General features: G+C 38.0%; 2 protein-coding genes across 6 annotated transcripts in view; one reads left to right on the plus strand and one right to left on the minus strand.

Annotated features, from left to right (window-relative positions):
- The window catches only part of SEMA3E (semaphorin 3E), a 273,212-nt gene that overhangs the window by 238,616 nt on the left and 22,229 nt on the right, over nt 1–12,367 (minus strand). The window lies entirely within an intron of this gene.
- On the plus strand, nt 11,188–11,646 carry H2BN1 (H2B.N variant histone 1; the record flags this gene model as incomplete). Its single annotated transcript, XM_082473906.1, is given in 2 exon segments — nt 11,188–11,523; nt 11,527–11,646. Coding segments are annotated over 2 exon segments (456 nt in total), but the record flags the coding sequence as incomplete, so codon positions are not given.

The following is a 12,367-nucleotide window of genomic DNA, read 5'->3' on the forward strand; positions in this document are numbered from 1 at the left end:
TGGTACCTGGTAAGAAAATTGAAAACTTTCAGATTACTGCCTTGGATGCATTCTAAGCTGCAAAACCTTTGAAAGTCTTGATTTACAGAATGAAGGGAACAAAATGGTTAACAGTTCTTCTGGTCAGGGTGACCTATAAAACGCCATTGAATTGATGATTTGTTAGCCCTAATATTTTAGCAGCTCATCCATTTCCTGGGTAATCTTTTTTTCAAAGATTTAATTTTATTTATTTTTGGGCCTTCGTCGCTGCGCACGGGCTTTCTCTAGTTGCGGTGAGTGGGGGCTACTCTTCGTTGCGGTGCAGGGGCTTCTCATTGCGGTGGCTTCTCTTGTTGCGGAGCACAGGCTCTAGGGTTTGCAGGCTTCAGTAGTTGCGGCACGTGGGCTCAGTAGTTGTGGCTTGCGGGCTCTAGAGTGCAGGCTCAGTAGTTGTGGCGCACGGGCTTAGTTGATCCGCGGCATGTGGGATCTTCCTGGACCAGGGATCGAACCTGTGTCCCCTGCACTGGCAGGCGGTTTCTTAACCACTGCGCCACCAGGGAAGTCCCCTCCTGGGTAATCTCATGAGATTAAAAATGTCAGGTTGGATATTATGGTTTTAAACAAATATATGTATTTTCCTATTTGCATATTATATTGTGACCAATATAAGATTACAGAATAGGATCTACTAAAGTAAAGCTTCCAAGAATATTTGAAATTAAAACTAAAAACAGTGTAATTTCATGATCTTTGTTGTACTAAGGCTATTTGAAGCAAAATCCAGGATGTGATATAGACCACCATTCCTTAAATGTTAAGTCCACAGGAATGAAGCTATGTAAACTTGTACCAACACTTTCTGGTTGGTAAAACTGGAAATAGTTCAAGAAGGCTGAACTTCTATATGAACACTCAGAAGTGCTATTCCAACCATAGAGATGATGTTGAGATTAGCACCCACTGAGCTAATTTGTCTTTCCTCTTGAACCCCCCAGTGTGAAATAACCTAAGGCAGTACTTATGTAACTTTAAAGAAATACAGATTCAATCAGTTAGCTATTGTGTCCACATGACAACAAATAACATGTTTGACTCAATTTTTTTTTTTAACTTAATTGACTTTCATTTTCTCTGAACGTTTGAAAATTGCTGGATGTTTTGGGGTCATATTATCAGCCTAAATCTCAAGAAATAAACTGTAAGTGTTATAAAATACCTTCTCCACTCGAGCACTTTCTCTACCTTTGTAATTTCCTTACTGTACTATCTTGAAGAGGACTTGCCTTACATATGTTAATATTATGGGAGTGGGTTGCCCATATTGATTAAATTAGTCAATTGGAATGCTTTGCTCTCAGTATTATCTATATATATAAAAATAAAACTCCATGTTTTTAATATTTTAATGTTTTACAAAAAATATGAACTGTCTTGTGGGTTTATTAGTCATTCATTCCACAAAAAAAATCTATGAAATTAAAATCAGAATGCTTGTAACTGTGAATAATGCAGTACTGTTCTCAGGCTGGAGAATAAATAGGATCTTTCCTTAACAATTAAAGTTGGAGCTGAAATCTAAAGGATGAGTAAGATTTAGGAGAGGAGAGCAGGAGGACAAGAGGATGATTGTGCAAAGTCAAGTGTAGAGGCAGAGAGGCAAGGAGGAGTAGGCTTTTTCTGGGAAAGGCTGGTGAAGTGGGGGAAATGTAGGGAGATGGGCAAAGGCCACCTCATGAAAAGGAGACTTGGAGACCATAGTCAGAAGCTACTGAGTAGCTTTAATTGCAGAGATGGTATAACCAGACTGATTTTTTTTAATGATTATTTTAGCTTCAGTCAAGAGAACAAAAAGGAAGATGATAAAAGATAATAAAAAAAGAATGATGTTCAATGAGCACCTAAGGAATGATTGCATTTGTCCAGGTTATACATTATCTCTTCTGTAGGTTTCTCGTATTACTATATTATTTTTAATAAAAAATATAATATTTTTAAAAATAAGGAATTTTTAAAAGAAAAATTTTCATAATCCTACTACTTTTAGACAGCTACTTTTGTTTTATACGAGTTAAAAAAAATTTTGTCGAGATGTGTAGTTTATATCGTTGTAATCATAGTACATATATAACTTTGTGTTTTGCTTTCTTCATGCTTTAGTTCATCATAAACGTCCCCCTGTTCCTGTTATATATTATATTCCATCAAGATAAGTCATAATTGGTATAACCAGGCTATTACCGTTAGTGTAGAAGCACTATAATTTGAGGTCCATGGATATTCACAGGCTGTCTTATGGGAATCCATGAATTGCTTGACTCTGGATGCAATGTTTTGAACGTACATGCAAAGTTTTGAATTTTTCTAAAGAATCTATAGTATTCATCTGGTTTTCAAATGGCATGCAACCCAAATGGCTATGAGTACAGATAAGCATTCAAAGTTGGTAAAATCCCAAGTCTCATTGTGTGAGAGAGCTAAGTGAAAGAAAAGTACACTGTGGTACAACTTGCAGCATAAAATTTCATTCATTTTAAGGATTCAAGGGATGCCTGCCAAGAAGTAAAAGTAAAGCCATCTGACAAATTTCTAGGTATTGAGAAAGTATAGAGAAATGTCTAACAAATTAATTTGTATTGAGAAAGATAATTTAAACATTATACCATATACAATTTATTCCTCTCTCTCATTTACCTCTTATTTTTTTGGAATTTTATTTATAAGCAGGTTCTTATTATTTATTTTATACATATTAATGTATATATGTCAATCCCAATCTCCCAATTCATCCCACCACCACCACCCCTACACCCCGCTTTCCCCTGTTGGTGTCCATACATTTGTTCGCTACATCTGTCTCTCTATTTCTGCCTTGCAAACCGGATCATCTGTAACATTTTTCTAGATTCCACATATATGCGTTAATATACGATATCTGTTTTTCTCTTTCTGACTTACTTCACTCTGTATGACAATCCCTAAGTCCATCCACATCTCTACAAATAACTCAGTTTCATTTCTTTTTATGGCTGAGTAATATTGCATTGTATATATGTGCCACATCTTCATTACCCATTCATCTGTCAATGGACACTTAGGTTGCTTCCATATCCTGGCTATTGTAAATAGTGCGGCAATGAACATTGTGGTACATGCCTCTTTTTTTTTTTTTTAACTTTATTTATTTATTTATTTATTTTTGGCTGTGTTGGGTCTTCGTTTCTGTGCGAGGGCTTTCTCTATTTGCAGCAAGCGGGGACCACTCTTCATCGCGGTGCGCGGGCCTCTCACTATCGTGGCCTCTCTTGTTGCGGAGCACAGGCTCCAGACGCGCAGTCTCAGTAATTGTGGCTCACGGGCCTAGTTGCTCCGTGGCATGTGGGATCTTCCCAGACCAGGGCTCGAACCCGTGTCCCCTGCATTGGCAGGCAGATTCTCAACCACTGCGCCATCAGGGAAGCCCCATGCCTCTTTTTGAATTATGGTTTTCTCAGGGTATATGCCCAGTAGTGGGATTGCTGGGTCATATGGTAGTTCTATTTGTAGTTTTTTGAGGAACCTCCATACTGTTCTCCATGGTGGCTGTATCAATTTACATTCCCACGAACAGTGCAAGAGGGTTCCCTTTTCTCCACACCCTCTCCAGCATTTGTTGTTTGTAGATTTTCTGATGATTCCCATTCTAACTGGTGTTAGGTGACACCTCATTGTAGTTTTGATTTGCATTTCTCTAATAATTAGTGATGGTGAGCAGCTTTTCATGTGCTTCTTGGCCATCTGTATGTCTTCTTTGGAGAAATGTCTATTTAGGTCCTCTGCCCATTTTTTAATTGGGTCGTTTGTTTTTCTAATATTGAGCTACATGAGCTGTTTATATATTTTGGAGATTAATCCTTTGTCCATTGATTCATTTGCAAATACTTTCTCCCATTCTCAGGGTTGTCATTTCGTCTTGTTTACAGTTTCCTTTGCTGTGCAAAAGTGTTTAAGTTTCCGTAGGTCCCATTTGTTTATTTTTGTTTTTATTGCCATTACTATAGGAGGTGGGTCAAAAAAGATCTTGCTGTGATTTATGTCAAACAGTGTTCTTCCTATGTTTTCCGTGAAGAGTTTTATAGTGTTCAGTCTTACATTTAGGTCATCAATCCATTTTGAGTTTATTTTTGTGTATGGTGTTAGGGAGTGTTCTAATTTCATTCTTTTACATGTAGCTGTCCAGTTTTCCCAGCACACTTATTGAAGAGACTGTCTTTTCTCCATTGTATATCCTTGCCTCCTTTGCCAGAGAGTAGTTGACTGGTTTATCTCTGGGCTTTCTATCTTGTTCCATTGATCTATATTTCTGTTTTTCTGCCAGTACCATATTGTCTTGATTACTGTAGCTTTGTAGTATAGTCTGAAGTCAGGGAGTCTGATTCCTCCAGCTCCGTTATTTTCCCTCAAGATTGCTTTGGCTATTTGGGGTCTTTTGTGTCTCCATACAAATTTTAAGATTGTTTGCTCTAGTTGTGTAAAAAATGCCATTGGTAATTCGATAGGGATTGCATTGAATCTGTAGATTGCTTTGGGTAGTACAGTCATTTTCACCATTTTGATTCTTCCAATCCAAGAACATGGTATATCTCTCCATCTGTTTGTGTCATCTTTGATTTCTTCCATCAATGTTTTATAGTTTTCTGAGTACAGGTCTTTTACCTCCTTAGGTAGGTTTATTCTTAGGTATTTTATTCTTTTTATTGCGCTGGTGAATGGGATTGTTTCCTTAATTTCTCCTTCTGATCTTTTGTTGTTAGTGTATAGGAATGCAAGAGATTTTTGTGCATTAATTTTGTATCCTGCAACTTTACCAAACTCATTGATTGGCTCTAGTAGTTTTCTGGTGGCATCTTTAGGATTATCTATATATAGTATCATGTCATCTGCAAACAGTGACAGTTTTACTTCTTCTTTCCCAATTTGTACTCCTTTTAATTCTTTTTCTTCTCTGATCGCCATGGCTAGGACTTCCAAAACTATGTTGAATACCAGTGGCGAGAGTGGACATCCTTGTCTTGTTCCTGATCTTAGAGGAAATGATTTCAGTTTTTCACCATTGAGAATGATGCTTGCTTTGGATTTGTTGTATATGGCCTTTATTATGTTGAGGTAGGTTCTGTCTATGCCCACTTTCTGGAGAGTTTTTATCATAAATGGGTGTTGAAGTTTGTTGAAAGCTTTTTCTGCATCTATTGAGATGTTCATATGGTTTTCATTCTTCAGTTTGTTAATATGGTGTATCACATTGATTGATTTGCATATATTGAAGAATCCTTGTATCCCTGAGATAAATCCCACTTGATCATGGTGCATGATCCTTTTAATGTGTTGTTGGATTCTGTTTGCTAGTATTTTGTTGAGGATTTTTGCATCTATATTCATCAGTGATATTGGTCTGTAATTTTCTTTTTTTGTAGTATCTTTGTCTGGTTTTGGTATCAGGGTGATGATGGTCTCGTAAAATGAGTTTGGGAGTGTTCCTTCCTCTTCAATTTTTTGGAAGAGTTTGGGAAGGATGGGTGTTAGCTCTTCTCTAAATGTTTGATAGAATTCACCTGTGAAGCCATCTGGTCCTGGACTTTTGTTTGTTGGAAGATTTTTAATCACAATTTCAATTTCATTACTTGTGATTGGTCTGTTCATATTTTCTATTTCTTCCTGGTTCAGTCTTGGAAGGTTATACCTTTCTAAGAATTTGTCCATTTCTTCCAGGGTGCCCATTTTACTGGCATAGGGTTGCTTACAGTAGTCTCTTATGATGCTTTGTATTTCTGCGGTATCCATTGTAACTTCTCCTTTTTCATTTCTAATTTTAGTGATTTGAGTTCTCTCCCTCTTTTTCTTGATGAGTCTGGCTGAAGATTTATCAATTTTGTTTATCTTCTCAAAGAACAGCTTCTAGTTTTATTGATCTTTGCTATTGCTTTCTTTGTTTCTATTTCATTTATTTCTGCTCTGACCCTTATGATTTCTTTCCTTCTATTAACTTTGGGCTTTGTTTGTTGTTCTTTCTCTAGTTCCTTTAGGTGTAAGGTTAGATTGTTTATTTGAGATTTTTCTTGTTTCTTGAGGTAGGATTGTATTGCTAGAAACTTCCCTCTTAGAACTGCTTTTGCTGCATCCCATAGGTATTGGATTGTCGTGTTTTCATTGTCATTTGTCTCTAGGTATTTTTTGATTTCCTCTTTGATTTCTTCAGTGATCTCTTGGTTATTTAGTAATGTATTCTTTAGCCTCATGTGTCTGCGTTTTTTATGTTTTTTTCCTGTAATTCATTTCTAATCTCATAGCATTGTGGTCAAAAAAGATGCTTGATATGATTTCAATTTTCTTAAATTTACCAAGGCTTCATTTGTGACCCAAGACGTGATCTATCCTAGGGAATGTTCCATGTGCACTTGAGAAGAAAGGGTAATCTGCTGTTTTCGGATGGAATGTCCTATAAATATCAAGTAAATCTATCTGGTCTATTGTGTCATTTAAAGCTTGTGTTTCCTTATTAATCTTCTGTCTGGATGATCTGTCCATTGGTGTAAATGAGGTGTTAAAGTCCCCCACTATTACTGTGTTACTGTCGATTTCCTCTTTTATAGCTCTTAGCAGTTGCCTTATGTATTCAGGTGCTCCTACGTGGGGTGCATATTTATTTATAATTGTTAAATCTTCTTCTTGGATTGATCCCCTGATCATTATGTAGTGTCCTTCCTTGTCTCTTGTAACATTCTTTATTTTAACTTCTATCTTATCTGATATGAGTATTGCCACTCCAGCTTTCTTTTGATTCCCATTTGCATGGAATATCTTTTTCCATCCCCTCACTTTCAGTCTGTATGTGTCCCTAGGTCTGAAGTGGGTCTCTTGTAGACAGCATATATATGGGCCTGGTTTTTGTATCCATTCAGCAAGCCTGTATCTTTTGGTTGGAGCATTTAATCCATTCACATTTAAGGTAATTATCAGTATGTATGGTCTTATTACCATTTTCTTAATTGTTTTGGGTTTGTTTTGGTAGGTGTTTTCCTTCTCTTGTGTTTCCTGCTTAGAGAAGTTCCTTTAGCATTTATTGTAGAGCTCATTTGGTGGTGCTGAATTCTCTTAGCTTTGACTTGTCTATAAAGCTTCTGATTTCTCCATCTAATCTGAATGAGATTAGATGCCCGGTAGAGTAATCTTGGTTGTAGGTTCTTCCCTTTCATCACTTTAAATATATCGTGCCACTCCCTTCAGGTTTGTAGAGTTTCTGCTGAGAAATCAGCTGTTACCCTTATGGGAGTTCCCTTGTATGTTATTTGTCATTTTTCCCTTGCTGCTTTTAGTAATTTTTCTTTGTCTTTAATGTTCGTCAGTTTGATTACTATGTGTCCCAGCGTGTTTCTCCTTGGATTTATCCTGCCTGGGACTCTCAGCACTTCCTGGGCTTGGGTGGCTATTTCCTTTCCCATGTTAAGGAAGTTTTCGACTATAATCTCTTCAAATATTTTCTCAGGTCCTATCTCTCTCTCTCTTCTCCTTCTGGGACCCCTATAATGGAAATGTTGGTGCATTTACTGTCCCAGAGGTCTCTTAGGCTGTCTTCATTTCTTTTCATTCTTTTTTCATTATTCTGTTCCGCAGCAGTGAATTCCATCATTCTGTCCTCCAGGTCACTTATCCGTTCTTCTGCCTCAGTTACTCTGCTATCGATTCCTTCTACTGTATCTTTCATTTCAGTTATTGTATTGTTCATCTCTGTTTGTTTGTTCTTTAATTCTTCTAGGTGTTTGTTCTTTAATTCTTCTAGGTGTTTGTTAAACATTTCTTGCATCTTCTCGATCTTTGCCTCCATTCTTTTTCTGAGATGCTGTATCATCTTCACTATCATTATTCTGAATTCTTTTCCTGGAAGGTTGCCTATCTCCACTTCATTTAGTTGTTTTTCTGGGGTTTTATCTTGTTCCTTCATCTGGTACACAGTCCTCTGCCTTTTCCTTTTGTCTGTCTTTCTGTGAATGTGGTTTTTGTTCCACAGGCTGCAGGATTGTAGCCCTTCTTGCTTCTCCTGTCTGCCCTCTCGTGGATGAGCCTATCTAAGAGGCCTGTGCAAGCTTCCTGAAGGAAGGGACTGGCTGTGGGCAGAGCTCAGTAAAACTTTAATCCCCTTATCTGCTGATGGGTGGGGCTGAGTTCCCTCCCTGTTGGTTGTTTGGGCTGAGGCGACCCAGCACTGGAGGCTACAGGCTCTTTGGTGGGGCTAATGGCAGACTCTGGGAAGGCTCATGCCAAGGAGTACTTCCCAGAACTTCTGCTGCCAGTGTCCTTGTCCCCGTGGTGAGCCACTGGGACAAGGACACCCCCTGCCTCTTCAGGAGACCCTCCAACACTAGCAGGTAGGTCTGGTTTAGTCTCCTAGGGGGTCACTGCTCCTTCCCCCTGGGTCCTGATGCACACACTACGGACATCTGTAGTGTGTGTCCTCCAAGAATGGAGTCTCTATTTCCCCCAGTCCTGTCAAAGTCCTGCAATCAAATCCTGCTAGCCTTCAAAGTCTGATTCTCTCGGACTTCCTCCTCCCATTGCCAGACCCCCAGGTTCGGAAGCCTGATGTGGGGCTCAGAACCTTCACTCCAGTGGGTGGACTTCTGTGGTATAAGTGTTCTCCAGTTTGTGACTCACCCAACCAGCAGTTACGGGATTTGATTTTACTGTGATTGCGCCCCTCCTACCATCTCACTGTGGCTTCTCCTTTGTCTTTGGATGTGGGGTACCTTTTTTGGTGAGTTCCAGTGTCTTCCTGTCAATGATTGTTCAGCAGTTAGCTGTGATTCCTGTGCTCTCGCAGAAGGGAGTGAGTGCACGTCTTTCTACTCCACCATCTTAGAATTGGTCCCACCTCTCTTAAAAAAAACCATTCTGAATAATATTTTTAACCACTGCTGATTATATTTGATCATATAGCATGACCATGAGTTTCAGAAGATGCCCCATCAATAGTACAAAAAGGTATGTTGAAACCATGTATGTTAGTCTCCTACTTAAATATTTGCTATGTGTTTTCTTCATTTTCTACTGTATTTTAAACATTACAGTAATAAAATTAAACATTGCATACTGAGTGATTATGGATAAGTTTTAAGAAAGCCAAAGAGACTCCCCTCTATTTGTATAAATAATTTTTAAATTTGCTAAAATGAACTGTAAAATAAAATCAAGATATTTGTGGAAAACATTAAATCTGGATTTAAAGACAAACTATAAGTAAATTTTGAAAAAAATGTATATTATGTATTAAATACCCAAAGCAGAGAATGCACATAGACTTTTCATACTGAATATAAGACTGTTGTAGAGACTAGCAGAAGCTGGACTTTAGTCTGAAGGTCATGGGACGAAAGATGTAGAGAGTTCACTCTACCTACCTCCCCCGCTTTTCTAGTTTTCTAATCTTGACCCTCTGTGGGCATAATTTATGAAATAACAAATGCAAATCACTTGGTAAAAATACCTAGAACATATGTATGCCTAGTAAAGAAATCTAGAGCTACTATTATTATTTTCTTTTTTATCTTCTATACAACTAGAGTATATGTACAGAAAATATTTTTTACATTTAATTGGCATGAATAGAGTTATTAAAACTTTAAACTTAAGTTATCCCTTGAGTTTCTTAAGTGTTATGAATATTACAATGCTGTGACTGTGACTGAACATGTTTATAGCATTAACTGAAACATTGCCATACAATCCTAAATGTCCCGAGCCCATTCTCGAGAATTATATCATACTTTCCTCAAACTTCAAATACCTTTTTATGGATTGAATTGTGTCCCCCAAATTTATATGTTAAAATTCGAATCCCCAGTACCTCAGAATGTGACTGTATTTGGAGATAGGCTCTTTAAAGAGGTAATTAAGTTAAAATGAAGCAATTAGGATGGGCCCTAAATTAATGTGACTGGTATTTTTATAAGAAGAGGAGGTTAGGACACAGACACAGAAGGAAAACCATGTGAAGACACAGGACACAGATGACCAAGCCAAGGAGAGAGGGCTTAGAAGAAACCAATCTGGCTGATACCTTGATCCCGAAATTCTAGTCTCCCGAGCTGTGAGGAAAAATATTTCAGTTGTTTAGGCTACCTCGTCTGTGGTATGTGTTACTGGCAGCCCCAGCAAAATGACACACGTGCCTTTCCTACTTCCTCTCCCACAGTGGAGGACCTGGCTTCACATATAAGTGAGAAACTAGAAGTTGTACAAAGAGAAGTCCCCAGTTTTTCCACCACCACCAATTCTACCGAACCCCCTGCATCAATACTCCTATACTCTGCTGCCCTCTGCATTCCTGTCACAGCCCAGCCTCTGCTCTGCTTTAATAAATTCCATCTCTCACCTACTCAAGGACTTTCTTCCCTCTTTTGCATCATCAATTGTTCCCTCTCACCAGATCATTGCATCACTAGACAAGCATGTGGTACGCCACCCACGTTTAGCCATCACTCCCCTTGACCTCAGGTCCCCATTCAGCTACCACACAATCTCTCTGCATACTTACTCCTCCAGCAACATTTCCTATGAGAAAGTATCAACTCCACAATTCCAGCTGTTTAGGACAAAACACTTGAAATCATTTTTTGGCTCCTCTCTTCCTCTTACATCCCATAAGAATCTATCAGCTAATTCTGTTGGATCTACTTTTAATATCCACATCTTTTCTTTCTGTCTCCATCAATTCCACTCACCTCCAAGCCACCAAGTTCCCTTACCTGAACTATTAAAATAGCCTCCAGATTGGTTTCTCTGTTTCAGACCTTGTCCCTAAAGTCTATCACCTTCTTATCCAATAGTCAGTGACCTCTCCAATCTGAAAGTCAGACCAAGTCACTGTAACTCAGAACTCCAACGGTTTCCTATTCCTGCAGCTGAAGTCCACTCTTCAGCATGGTAGACAAGACCCACAGATCAGCTCCCCATCTGCCTCACTAATTTCACCTCTATTTCTCCCTGCTCGGTTCACTATTAGAATGGATAAATGACCCTCTAGTTTCAATGCCTTTGCACTTGACAGTCTCTCTGTCCATAATGTTTTCCTCCTAAGCTTCCATATTTCTTTTAGTTCTCTACTGAAATATCACTCATCAGAGACACTCTTCCTGATCACCCTATATAAAGCAGAACCCCTGACACATTCTATCTTCTTTAACCTACTTTATTGATTTTTATTCAAAGTATTACTCAACAACTAGCATATATATATTTCAATCATTAGGCCAGTGGTCTGAGCTAGATGTATATGGATTAAGCCTTCCATGTGCACTTCATTTACTTCATGGACTACAATTTCCTAAGAAGACTACAATTTATATCCCAGCCAAAAAGAAATACGAATGGGCCAGTTCCACCTTTGGGAAGAGGAGGAGGAGGAAGGAGGAGACCTATTTTAGTTTCATGGGGAAAATCCTAAAGCAAACCCACCCAGACTTCAGCAGGTGTTCCTGGGTCTTGGATGCACTGGGCTTTCTGAAGGATTAGCAACTGGAACGGGTTAGTCTGGAGGCAGTGAGACTGTCCTTCTATAACCACAGAAAAGCCATTACCAGCAGGGAGATCCTTGAAGCAGTCAAGCAGAGATCCTCTCAGAAGAGCTTCTGAATAAATGAAGTGGATCTGAACGGCCCTGTTGTTGAAATGATAGCACTTGTCAAAAAAAACTGGATATGTCAGAGGGCTGGGTTGGAAGACAAGGTATCTGAGAAGTACCTGCTGCAACAGGACACTCGGTGCTACACACCTGGTCTCTGGGTCCTCTGACTTAATTTGTGAAAAAAATAAAGGAAAACTGTTCCCCCCCAAAATATATATATATATATATATATATATATTTGTTTATATATATATTATATATATATAAACAAATATATATATTTGTTTATATTTATTCAAACCTAAAAATAATCCATATTAATACACTTAACAAAGCTTTTGAATGAAGATTATTTGTACTTTTTCTGCATTTAATAGTCTTTTGTATTCCACAATCCATATGTCAACTTTTGATCATAATTTTCACTCTTAACACCAAGAGAGTAAAACTAATGTAAAAAAATAAGAACAAACTCAAGACCAGTACTCTTGAGGATGGTGTAAACAAATTGAAAATAATATTTTTTCATATATCTCTCTTAGTTGTCACTAAAACTACATATTTCATCCCAGTTTCCTACTCCTTACCATTAGAGAATATGAAATGTAATTTTCATTGTAATCATTTACTGAAAAAAGGCAACAAAAATGACTTCTAAGGATGCAGCATCTTTTAAAGCATTTAAAATATAAAACAATATTCATATGTAAAGGCAGGGAAACAAGAATT

The sequence above is a fragment of the Balaenoptera physalus genome (assembly GCF_965194825.1).
Source record: "Balaenoptera physalus genome assembly, chromosome: 8".
NCBI lineage: Eukaryota > Metazoa > Chordata > Mammalia > Artiodactyla > Balaenopteridae > Balaenoptera > Balaenoptera physalus.